General features: G+C 35.0%; 1 protein-coding gene across 2 annotated transcripts in view; it reads left to right on the plus strand.

The window, feature by feature from the left end:
* Positions 1-13,260, plus strand: part of GNAT3 (G protein subunit alpha transducin 3) — a 139,005-nt gene extending 125,745 nt beyond the window's left edge. For both annotated transcript variants that reach the window (XM_037066166.1, XM_037066167.1), the window contains exons 6-8: positions 7,613-7,742; positions 7,920-8,073; positions 11,584-13,260. In XM_037066166.1, coding sequence (XP_036922061.1) covers positions 7,613-7,742; positions 7,920-8,073; positions 11,584-11,774 — 475 coding nt within the window. In that variant the 3' untranslated portion in view covers positions 11,775-13,260. The remainder of the gene's footprint in view (positions 1-7,612; positions 7,743-7,919; positions 8,074-11,583) is intronic.
* The last annotated feature ends 230 nt before the right edge of the window (positions 13,261-13,490 follow it).

The following is a 13,490-nucleotide window of genomic DNA, read 5'->3' on the forward strand; positions in this document are numbered from 1 at the left end:
TAGTAAACATATAAGAACAAGCTCACAGAAACAAAGGGAGGAGAAAGGCTGATTTTGGCCCTTGATTTCCTTGGTGTAAATACCCTGACACAGTGGCCAACCTCCCAACATGATGCCACCAGTGTAGAGTTGGGGAGAGATACAGAGAAACAGCTCTTACCAGCTGCGCCAAGTGAGCCGGTGTCAGTACACCATTGATATGTGATACTATTTTCTTCTTTTTTAAAAAACTTATCAGTATGTGAAATTGCTTTTTTTCTCTTAAGTGTACTTTTTTTTTGTTCTGTTTCTGCCTCACATGCTTTGAGCTCTATGAAGCCATGTCTGTTTATAGCTCTGTCTTCTTGATTATCAGTGTGGCTAGCACAGAGTCTATGCATATAGTCCATTCTTGCTGGGTGAATAAACGTATAGTTTACTCTGTGTGCACTATCTTGCCTGTACTCAGTTACACCCTGTAACTGTACATAGTGAACTAGGCATTGCTATCCTTATAAAAATTAAAGAATTAAGAAATGGAGACTAAAACTAGGTGAAAGATTTCCCCAAGATCAAACATAGAGGTGCTAGAAATGTGATTAGAGTGCACAAATTTCTAACTTCAAAAAACATACTTCTTACACCGCATATCACTGGTGGGCTATGAGTAAGCTGGGGTGGAAACTATTCTTTTTTTATAAAGTAGGCACTTCTTCTAATGTTCTTGGTTATTCATAACTCCCTTCAGAGAGAAAAGGGGGACTACAATGAAATGACAGCCTATTCAGGAGATATCTTTGAGTTGACAGGCATCTATGGTAAATCCCAAGTCTGTAATTCCAAAACTAGGGTACAGGATGATTGCCAATGAACACACAAAGCCTCAAAAATCATGTTTATTTTCCAGAATATTTATTTCTCTCAGGGCTAAATATAAAAATATTTAGAAATTTATAAAACAAATATTCTTAGTAGATACACTAGCATAAAATTTTTAAAAACTGGTATTTTAAGGATATATTTTACTCACAATAAGCCTCTTCAGATTAGACCTCCATTGGTACATGATCTCTTTAAAATATTTTTGTCACTTTGTAGTTCTGTGGTTAATTTTGTACACACTGTCATACATGTCTCTTAGTCTACTTTCATATACTTCTAGTTCTTATGAAAGAATGAGAAAGGTTTTGCCAATTCTTCATTACAGTATAAATGCCACAATGTAAAATGTTTTTGAATTGGATTGTGAAGTACAGTTAGTGCTTGTTTTGGCATAACCTTTTCTACACTATGTAACTACTACCTCTTTGCTATCCACTAAAACCAATTTTCAGCTCTTTCCTTGATAGGTTTTGCTTTCCAACTCAAGAGGGTGAGTTACTAAAGGCATCTTCTACAAGAAGAGAATGCAGGGAATTTCTCTACAAAATATTTAAACGATAAAATTTTTAAATTTAAATTATATTATTATTCATTATAAGTATTAAAAAATACAAGTACTTATTTTCTTATGGAATTACTTAAAATCACTTAAATATGGAATTAACAATTATGGGAATTTAGAGACCCTGGCTCCCTTATGGTTGTAAGTCCTTTTGATCCTGTTTTGTAGTCACAAACAATTAAAGAATCTAGAATGACTCCTGTGCATATACTTGTAGTCCTCTGCGAGGACTTACCCTAATTTTTAGACCTAGACACCAGAGCACTTGGTTAGACCATCTGGCTCTGGCTGTGCAGTGAAGGCACAGGTCCCTCTGTGGTCCCTGTCATATACAGAGCCATCATAAGAAGTTATATCAGTTGTGATATAACCAAATATCTTGAATAAACCTCATTCAACAGAAGAGTTTAAAATAAATTTCAGCTCAGATTATATCTTATTTTTCTGTGGTCAAATAGATAGATATCAATAATTATAGTTTCTCCAAGAGAACCACATACTTATAGGATAGCAAAAACATCTAACAAATGAATTAGCTACAGTAGCATTATTGATTTTTAGCTATCCTATATTATATAATGAGTTTTCAAGCACTGTAAAGAGCAGGTCAATAACAATGTATTACGATATGAAATATGAATAATCTTGTGAGGTAAATATTTAGCCAATTGTTATGTAAATGCATAAAACTTTAAAGCTTCCTGATTATTTAAAATAGACTATAAATTCAACTCATTACTCAACTGTTTAATATAAAGCCATAAAACTCTGATGACTTGCCCTATATTAATGCTTTGGGCAATTTAACAAATTGTTGATGTTCAGCTGTCAATCAAAAGCCTGACTGGTCAATTTTTAGATACATCATACATTTCAAGGCATTTAAAAAATTTTTAAATGCAATAAAAATCAAATAAAATTAAAAAAGAATTCTATCTTAAGTACCTTACTTAATAAGAAAATATATATTATCAAAACAAAAACCTTTACCCAAAATTCAAACTGCAAGTTCCCTTTGACATTATTGTGTCACTCTGGTTACCTTAACTTGTTTAGTGACTTAAGTGTTTCAAAGTTGTATTTCATGACTATTCACCCCTTTATTTTTCATATAGATTGGCCTAAACCAAATGGAAAGTGTAATATAACTTTTCTTAAAGGTAACCTAATACCCAGAAGAATCAATATGGAGACCAAAATTCCAGCTATTGGTCTGATTTGTTAATGAGCATTTCAAGTCAACAATGTTTTCATTACTAGAGACTCTGTAATTTTTTTTCAAAATTTAAAAAAATATTAGCATGAAAGGAATAAGATTATTCTCTCTGAGGTAGTATATTTGGTTATCATGTGAGCAATCTGAGCAGTTATCCAAAGTCACCTTAAGAATATTCTGATTTATAAGATTTGAACATATCTGATTAAAAATATGAATGTGATGAAATGAAGAAAGTTTTCACCTGAATGGATGGATGGAAATAGGCTAGTTATCTGTTAAAGCAGAGAAAAAGAAGCTTAAAATAAGTGCTAACAGTACTAACCCAAGCCCTGTTTGGTGGGGAAAACTTAATCAAGATGTCTTGTGAATTGGCTCCTATAACATCATCATTCTTACCATGGAATTTGAACGTTTGGCTCTCAGTACAGATATCCCTTTCATCCAGTGACTTTTGTCCTGGTGCCATGACTAGTTAGTTCTCCATTATAGGATACCCACCATGAAAGCAAACCCTGAGGAGAGGATTAGAGCCAAAAAGAAAACAAGAATTATGGAAGTTCTCACATGTTAAAATCTAGTGGATGGGAATGCAAGGAACAGCTTTAGTTTGAGAAAGCCCACTGTAAGTTTAAACCTAGTGACCTTAGTGAAGTATGCTCCATCTTCAATTCACCAACTTAATCTACAAGTTAATGTGTATTCGTCTAATCACGATATCACATTTCTTTGCCATCAAATGATCCATCATATATTTATATATGATTAAATAGACAATATGTGTAACACCTAGAATCCAGACTGCCTATACTATTTCCATTAGAAAAGTAGAAAAAAAAACACCTGGAAAGGGGAGAATTTGCCCAATAACCTGTTGACAACACATGGAACTGCTGTCTGACCTGGGGAAGAAGGATAGACTCCCCAGAAAAGATAATTGCAAATTTCTTGATGAAGTTTTGAGAACTGAACCCTCATCTAACTTGTAGACAGAATGTCCTATTCAAGGATTTCTGGCCTAAGTAAATGGATTTAAACTTGATGAGATTCACAACAAAACTTAACAACTTTCCCAGCATAACTACCATTCCCACAGAAACTATCATGGTGCCAGTCACACAGTAGCTTCAACAAATATTAGTTGAATTAATGTCTTGGGCTAATTGCTTAAAGGGCTCATATAAAAAATAGAAATAATAATCCTACCTTCCTTGTAAGTTTATGGTAAAGGTTAAACGAGTTAATTGTTATAGAATGTTTATGCCTGGAAAGGAGTAAACTCTTATTAGCCATGTTATATTAGGATTAAAACATTACCATTGGTAATGTAGGGATTTACAGAGGAAATAAAAATTATGATATGAACTATTTTTATTTATCCCACATTTTATGGTTCATTTCAATATATGTAATTTTAATAAAACAATAGATAAAACTTTGTTTTTCAATGTTTGAAAAGAGACTAAGATTACTTTTAAGGGGTAACAAATCATTTGACTAAAAATTTAAACATCTGAATGCATATTTATTATCCTTGCTTTAATAAGAATATTGACAGATTTTTTGAAAAATAAATTTGTTGATTAATTTTCACATAACAGAACCTTAAAGTCAAAACCCTGTTCTCTTCCTCCATTCATATTGCAAGACTGATATTGAGGAGGTTTTGGTAATTGGCAACGCATATAATAGTCTTTATTAACACAATTTAAATTTCAAAACCATGTGACTATTAAACTCTTAAATATTAATGAGCATCTTCTCTTTCAACCTACTGTTGAATGGAGTGATTTTACATTGGTGTATACCTATCTGCCTATAAACCTATCTATCCACATTCACGGTGCGGTAAAAGTAGGTTTACAGTTGTTCATATGAAAAATAACATAATAATTATTAAATAATAATACAAGAATGAACTCTGTGTTTTGTAAACCTACTTTTTCCCCACCCTGTATGTACACAGGGTAAATATTTGAGGGGTTTCACCCTGGCTGGTGTAACTCAGTGGATTGAGCGTGGGCCTGCGAACCACATGATCGCAGTTCGATTCCCAGTCAGGGCACATGCCTGGGTTGCAGGCCAGTTCCCAGTAGGGGACTCAAGAGAGGCAACCATACATTGATACTTTTCTTCTCTCCTTCCCCTCTATAGATAAATAAATAAAATCTTTAAAAAAATAAAAATAAATTTTGAGGGGTTTCAGTTCTATATATCTGTTGTTTACTTGGTTCACATGTGCAGGTTGAAATAATAGAGGCATACAATGTACAGTACTTTCAATTATCATCAGTAAGTCAGCTAATTGACACTTATTATTCCAAGTTATTACCTTTGAAATCTCTGTAAACTTGGATGCTTCTTGGTAATATCTTTATTGTTAAGCTATTACAAAAGTCCCATAATTTATTTATTTGCTTCAGGTCAAGGTGACTGAAACATAATAACAACAGAAACAAAAGCAAAAAAATGTTAACTCCTTATGCAAAACTCTTTGTCTCCCATTGGCTGCAATATAAAGTACCATCTTCTCCTGTAATATAAAAGACCCTGTAAGTGTATTTCTAGCCTAACACTTAAGGCTTATTTTTGCCTGCTTAAATCCTTTGTTCTTGCTGATTCCTGTTTCCTCTACCTAGAAAATTCTTCCCCAGGTATCCATGTGGCTCAATCCCTCAAACTGAATTTTCTTAGGTTTTTACATAAGTATCATCTTCTGCATTTCTAGTCATTTTGTTTCAAATTACAACCCACTTCCTATGTGCCCTACTGTGTATGGGTGCCCTAAGTCTACTCATAAACACTCATACATCCCTTCCCCACTACTACTACTACCACCACCGCCAGATCAGAAGCTTCTTGAGATTGAACCTCTAATGCCTGGTATGACCAATAAACATGTGTTGAATAAGTGAATAATTATGAGGTCATGTATCTCAGTGGTTTTACTTGATCTTCATATTCCCAAAATATAAATTACTTGTTTACCCCAAACAGCCCATATTCTCTCAATCCTTATCTTGCATGTGCACTTTACGTAAAAATCCCCCCTCCATACCATTAACATGGAATATACTCATTTATTTAGCAAATATTTATTACATGTCTATTGTGTAACATTCAGAGTGCCTGGCACTAAGGATATAGCTGTCATTAATATAGATAAGATCCCTGCCCTCTAAAGGCCACTGCTACGTAGGAGTGTAATAGATATTAAACATATAAAAAAGTAATGACTGATTGTAACAACTATTATAAATTAAATAAAGAGACTGGTGTCACAGAAAGTAAATGAGGAATAAAGAGAGCCTTCTTTGTGGAGGAAATATTAACACTGACACCTGTTGAGAAAGAAGTATTATATAAGGAAAAAGGCAATTATGTCACACAGAAAGTATGTAGACTGCAAAAATCCTGAAATATCAAAAAGTTAGCTTTATATTAAAGGAGCTGAAAGAATAGCCTTATGATTGAACTGTATTAAGAAAAGGGAAGTGGCATGAGCTAAGCTTGGAGAGGTAAATTAGAACTAGAAGAGTCATAGCCTTTGCGGTCATTAAACCAGTGTGTATTTGATTCTAAGGGAGGAAAGAGGCCATGGCAAAGCAACGCTCTTGCAGTGGCCCTGCTGGGTGTTGGCAGCATACACAGGAGGAAAGGAGTTGGAAAGAAGTGGTTGGATTAGAAACGGCATATTGGATGTGTTCCACGTGGATGTTAAGGGAAAGAGAGGCATTAAAAATTCAGCTCCTGGTTTCCGTATTGAATTGCTAGGTCCACAATGGTGCCTTTATCAAAGTACAAGTTTTCAAACACCTCTTATGAGTAAACTTCATGATCTCCCAAGCTGGCTTAAATCTTCCTCTAGGCCTACATTCTGGTTTGTATATTAGGATATTTATTAAATATACTATAATAATGCATTTGATTTCCTGTCTGCAAAACAGAGGGCTCTTTGACGATTGTGACAGTATCTTTCATCTTTGTGTCAGTAGGTCCAGCACAATGTCTGGCAGGGGTGTCCAAACCATGGCCTGTGGGCCACATGCAGTCCAGGATGGCGATGAATGTGTCCCAACACAAAATTGGATATTTACTTAGAACATTATGAGATTTTTTTTGTTTTTGTTAGTGTTTGTTAGCATTTGTGTATTTAATGTGTAGCTCAAGACAACTGGTCTTCCGTGGTGGCTCAGAGATGCCAAAAGGTTGGTCACCCTGGTAGTGCATGGATCTGTTTCTGGGCTCTCTATTCTGTTCCATTGTGTCTATGTTTCTGTTTTATTGCCAATACCATACTCTTATAATCAATATAGATTTGTAGTATAGTTTGAAATCAGGGAGCATGATGCTTCTGGCTTCATTCTTCTTCCCCTACATTACTTTGGTTATTTGGGTCTTTTGTGGTTCCATACAAATTTTAGGATTGTTTGTTCTATTTCTTTGAAAAATACTATTGGAGTTTTGATAGGGATTGAGTTGAATCAATAGCATGGCCATTTTAATAATATTAATCCTTCTAATCCATGATCAAGATCAATAATAACTTGAAAGAATAAGTAAACAAATGTAGGAAGAGCTAAGGAAATAGCCAAGAATCATGGTATCCAGACTATGATAGCATCCAACCTTCTTGTGGATTGTGTTAATGTAAGACTATATATGGACTTTAATCAAAATCTCCTAAGGCGAATTAATTTCTTACTTAAACCTTAAACTACTTAAAATTTTCCATGTGTTTGAAGTTGGTATGTGAGTTATTTTACTATCATTTACATGAATTGAAAGAATATACGATAAAATTTTTCTTAGTCTTTGAGCTGCAAATTGGCCAAATAACATATGTTATAATCAATAAAAATCAGGAGAATACTTTTTAAAGATATGAAAGTATCCACTTATAACTCCCAATGTTAATTTTAATTTGAATTTTGGAAAATATTTGTAATTGTGTTAGTTTTGTTTTTTTAAAGAATGTTCGATGTAGGTGGACAGAGATCTGAGAGAAAGAAATGGATTCACTGCTTTGAAGGAGTCACATGCATTATATTCTGTGCTGCACTCAGCGCCTATGACATGGTCCTGGTGGAAGACGAAGAAGTGGTAAGTCTAGAAAGAAAATGAGGCTAGCGTAAAAGATAATCATTTTCCAATATTACAACTACATTTTCCAAATCAAGGCCTTCTAAAGATGTTATTTCTAGATCACTGTTTATAATATCCAACAATAACATTTTGCAAATAATAATTCTACACATTCTCATCTTTTAAACCAAACAGAACAGAATGCATGAAAGCCTTCACTTGTTCAACAGTATCTGTAATCACAAGTACTTTGCAACCACCTCCATTGTGCTGTTTCTCAATAAAAAAGATCTCTTCCAAGAAAAAGTGACCAAAGTGCATCTTAGTATCTGCTTTCCAGAGTACACTGGTAAGATTATTTTCATTTAATTACAGAATAGTAAATTCTTATATGTACCTATATATCCCTGTCTGGACCTTGACGTGTAATATTCATGAGATTGAGACTTGTGATAATTTTTGAGTCATGTGTATGATCCTAACTGGAAAGAATCTTATAAAGAGGAAACCTCTCTACATTGCCTGCATTAAAGCAAAGCCCTAAAGAGTAAATGGGAGGTAATTAGACAGATGGGGGTTGCTACTCCATATAATGTATCAAACAACATAGGAAACTATTATCTCAAACATTATAGTAGGAATGTAAACTTTATTTCAAACTGGATTTTTTAAAAGATTTTTAAAAATTGATTTATTCTTAGAGAGTTGGAAAGGGAGGGAGAAGGAGAGGGAAAGACACATTCGTGAGTGAAACATTGACCAGTTGCCTCTTACACGCACCCTGACCGGAGACTTGGCCCACAATCCAGACATGTGCCCTCATTGAGAATTGAACCAGCAACTTTTCACTTTGCAGGTACACACTCAACCAACTGAGCCACCCCAGTCAGGGAGCAAACTGAAATTTTTAATATGTTTCCCAATGAAGTCTTGTAATGTTGCTTTAGATCTTAGAGGTTTTTCAAAGTCTGAATTAAGTTTCCTGACCAAGAGCATAAATGAATTTGAGAGTAGTGGTACCTTCTCTTTTCCAATTTTCCTAGACCCTAAAGTTTTAGTGCTGATTTGTTAATCAATGATTATAAATGTCAGGTTCTATAGAGGGTTATTTTCCCTTTGGAGACTTTTTTTATAACTATATGCTCTGTTGTCAATGAAATTAGGTAAAATGAAAATATTTATAATTTAAACACAAATACAAGCCTGATTTCACCTCCTGATACATGGGTAGCCCAGGTACTAGGTGAGGCCATATTAGGAGTAAGGCATTCTGTCGTACTAGCCATATCACTAGTCTATAATCAGTGCTAATATCTTTCTTCTGTATTTATAAACAGTAATTAGGCCCTGGCTGGTATAGCTCAGTGGATTGAGCGGGGGCCTGAGAACCAGAGGATTGTAGTCAGGGCACATGCCTGGGTTGCGCGCCAGTTCCCAGCGAGGGGTGTGCTAGAGGCAACCATACATTGATGTTTCACTCCCTTTCTTCTTCCCTTCCCCTCTAAAGATAAATAAATAAAATCTTTAAAAAGGGTCCAGAGGGGAGAGGGGAGAGAATCATAGGGGAAAAGGGGATGGACTCACATGAACAAGTATAAAGGACACATGGACAATAACTAAGGGTGGGGGGCAGAAATGGGAGGGAGGTGGGGAGCACTGGGCTGGGAATATAAGACAGAAAACAGTACTTGAACAAGAATTAAATAAATTTTTTTAAATAAAAAATAATAATTATATGTCCACACATTTATCATGTTATTAAATATAATTCGATATTGAATACACAAATTAAATATAGACTCAATACTTTCTTTTCACTACTAGAATTTATTTCTCAGAGCAGTTTTTAGTTTAGAACAGAAAATAGAGTTCCCACTTACTCCTTCTTTCTGGTCAGCTCCCACAGCTTTCTCTATTAACGTCGTGCATTGCTGAGGTACATTTGTTATATAACTGATGAACAGATCACACATTATTGATTAAAGTCAATAGTTTGCATTAGCGTTGTCTTTGTGTTGTACAGATCTGTGGGTTTTGCCAAATGCGTGTCGTGTATCCGCCACTACAGTGTTACACAGAGCACTTTCACTGCCCTACAAATCCATGTGCTCCGCCCATTCATGCTGCTCCCCTCCCCTCCCACCCCTGGGCACCGCTGATCTTTTCACTGTTTCTACAGTTTTGCCCTTTTCAGAATGTCATATAGCTGTAATTAAACAGTATGTGGCATGTTCTAACTTCTTCCACTTTTCAATTTCAAAAGCAATATTCATTTACTTTTCATAGTATCTTTTCATGGGCTGATAGCCTGTTTGTTTGTTTTTATTGCAGAGTAATGTTTTATTTAATAAACAAACCAGTATCTTTATCCTTTCACCTACTAAAGGACATCTTGTTTGCTTCCAGTTTGGGGCAATTTTGGATAAAGGCTCTACAAACATTCACCTGTGGGGGCTTGTATGCACAAAAGTTTTTGTGTCAATGCCAAGCAGTACAGTTTGTAGATTGTATGATAAAATGATGTTTAATTTTGTAAGAAATTGCCAAACCGTTTTTCAAAGTGACCACACCATTTTGCATTCCCACCAGCAATAAATGAGAGTTCCTGTGGCTTCACATGGTTGCCAGCATTTGGTATTTTTGGTGTTTTGGACTTTAACTATGTTACATTGTTGTAAAAAATGTCTCTCAAGAAATTTTTTTTCCTGGTAACAATAAAGTCGGGAACAAATCTCACTGCCTTGGAAAATCTTTAGGCTACTGCTCTCCCCATGAAGCATATTGTGTCATAACCCTATCAGCAGGTCNAAAGTGACCACACCATTTTGCATTCCCACCAGCAATAAATGAGAGTTCCTGTGGCTTCACATGGTTGCCAGCATTTGGTATTGTCGGTGTTTTGGACTTTAACTATGTTACACTGTTGTAAAAAATGTCTCTCAAGAAATTTTTTTCCTGGTAACAATAAAGTGGGGAACAAATGTCACCGCCTTGGAAAATCTTTAGGCTACTGCTCTCCCCATGAAGCATATTGTGTCATAACCCTATCAGCAGGTCCTTTTTAGGTGCTCTGTATTTGTTGGCCTTTCTCTTTATTTCTGCCTTGTCCCAATTGATTCATTTTGTGTCCTGCTACTGGTCTAAACGTTCTCAAGCACAGCTTTCATTGGCTCTTTATTTAACTGTACTAAAATATCAGTCAAGAATAGTTCTCTATAATCTTACATTTCTCATTTTAGCTACTTTGTTTAGTTAGCAACGTAGTCCATACTTTGGTCCATACTACCTATTCTTCTTGATTTACTTCAATCCCTGTATAAAAATATTTCATTTTTATCCAACCAGGTTCTCTAAAATGTACATTTACTTCTCAACCCTACTTTCCAAGTCTAGTGGTACCGTCCATTCTCACTCTCACTTTTGTTTTACACTCATCACATTTTATTTGTTCTTCCAGCTATTCCTCAAGGTCCAGCTCAAACACTACCTTTACAATTTCTATGTTTCTTCATTTAGTTCATATTAAAACAAACATACATATATACACATTGCCTTTGACATATATTTAGACTTTATTACTCACTCACTTGGTTGTGTAAATATATTAGTATTTCTATTGTATTGTGAACTTTTAGATGTAGCAGTTAAATCTTAGCTACTGAAAGCCCTCAGTGAGTAAGTATAGTTCCAAGCACAAAGTAGGTGTTGCAAGAGTCCCAGATAATTGCCATTGCTAATATCAATTATTTAAATACAGAGTTGATCAGATAGAAGCACACAAAGTAAAGTCGTAAAATTTACTGATATTTATAATTTTACTTTAATGCAATTAATATTTACTTATTTTCTTTTTAACAAGGGCCAAATACATTTGAAGATGCAGGGAACTACATCAAGAACCAGTTTCTCGACCTGAATTTAAGAAAAGAAGATAAGGAAATTTATTCCCACATGACCTGTGCTACAGACACTCAAAATGTCAAGTTTGTGTTTGATGCAGTTACAGACATAATAATCAAAGAGAACCTGAAGGACTGTGGACTTTTCTAATCAGTCTTTTTCCTTCTATTCTTGCTCATGTATTTTTCCAAGATATAAAAGGAAAGGTGCTGTGTGATGCATTTAGTTTTAATAGATAATCTAGAAATATAAATAGGATTATAAAGCAAAAATTTTTCACACAAAGCTTTAATGTGTTATCACTTGTATCTGGATCAGTTTCCATTTCTCTAGGACACTGTGGAGGGGGTGTCTTTGATATCCTCAGCTCTGAAATCTCACACGTTTTTGTAGTCCTCTATCAGTACATACCACTGACACTGAACTTGCTTGGAAATTAATTTCTGCATTGTGGCTCATTTTTAATCATTGAACAATAATAAATACAAGACAATCCACATTATTTTCATTGGCCAAATTTTGGCAGGCACTTATTTTAGTTGATAATGTCATTGTTCCTGTACTGCAGACTATTCAAAGATGATACCTGTGGTATTTTATTGTCCATTATTCTACTCAGCCAGGTGCCAATGAAATGTTCACTTGTTGATGGGAAATTACATATGCAAAAGAAATGCACACAATTTTATGTTACTTTTTCCCCTTAGAAAATATTATTAGTGCTGAATTTAGCCCTAAAAGTGAGGATTTTGATAATCTATCTCTTTGCACCAAGCTGACTGAAAACAGGAGGCAATGTATGGTCAAGCACACAGTGTAAAGCTGTTTAGGATGAACAAGAACTCTGAATGGGGCACTCATTTCCCACATTTTATTCCAGGACAGCAAAGAACATCGTTACAACTGATGATTTGGGTCAATTCTAGACTGCCAGAGAGAAGAATAATCCAATGCCTTAGCATTATTATGCTTTGTTTTTTGTGAATAAGAAGTAGGAAGAAAGAACAAGTAAGTCATTAGTAGATTGTTTTTAGAAGAGAAAGATTGAGTTTCTCTATGAGGACTGTATGGTCCATTCTAAATATTACATGATATTCTAATAGTCAAAGCCTGCTTTTGAAAAGCTAATTTGGTGCCTTACAATCCAAATCACATTACTTATGAACAGAAAAGATGACTTTTCTAAGTCCGTACCATTTACAACATATAATGTTCAAGTATATCTCAATATTCTTTACTGTCAACACATATCAATAGAAGGTGATATAGGTCAGAATAGGAGGCCAAAGCATGAGATTTAGAACTACTCTGAAGAGAAAGCTAATTAGGTTTTTTACATTCTAGATGAGATGAAGGAACCGTAAGTCAAACAATTTGCCAATCTGTAGCTCAGGTTCACTTAGTGCCCCGTTTCTTCTCCATTGTTCGGTCATACATATCCTTCCTAAAATCATAAGGCTGGTCACTACTCTGTTACCTGATTACAGTGACCCTGGCTTTGTTTTCAAAAACACAGGAGTCATAAATAAATTTGTCAATAAAAAATGTTATGATAAGAAAATCTATTTTGAAATTCTTTGGCTGAGTCTAAATTATTAAGGGGTATAAGATACCAAGGACAGCCCTGGCTGGTGTAGCTCAGTGGATTGAGTACGAAACTGTGAAGCAAAGGGTTGCTGGTTCAATTCCCAGTCAGGGCACATGCCTGGGTTGCAGGCCAGATCCCTAGTAAGGGACACATGAGAGGCAACCATACATTGATGTTTCTCTCCCACTCTTTCTCCTTCCCTTCCCCTCTCTCTAAAAATAAATAAATAAAATATTTCAAAAACAAACAAACAGCCCTGGCTGGTGTAGCTCCGTGGA

The sequence above is a fragment of the Sturnira hondurensis genome, unplaced genomic scaffold (assembly GCF_014824575.4).
Source record: "Sturnira hondurensis isolate 20B ecotype Veracruz unplaced genomic scaffold, ASM1482457v3 Scaffold0016462, whole genome shotgun sequence".
NCBI lineage: Eukaryota > Metazoa > Chordata > Mammalia > Chiroptera > Phyllostomidae > Sturnira > Sturnira hondurensis.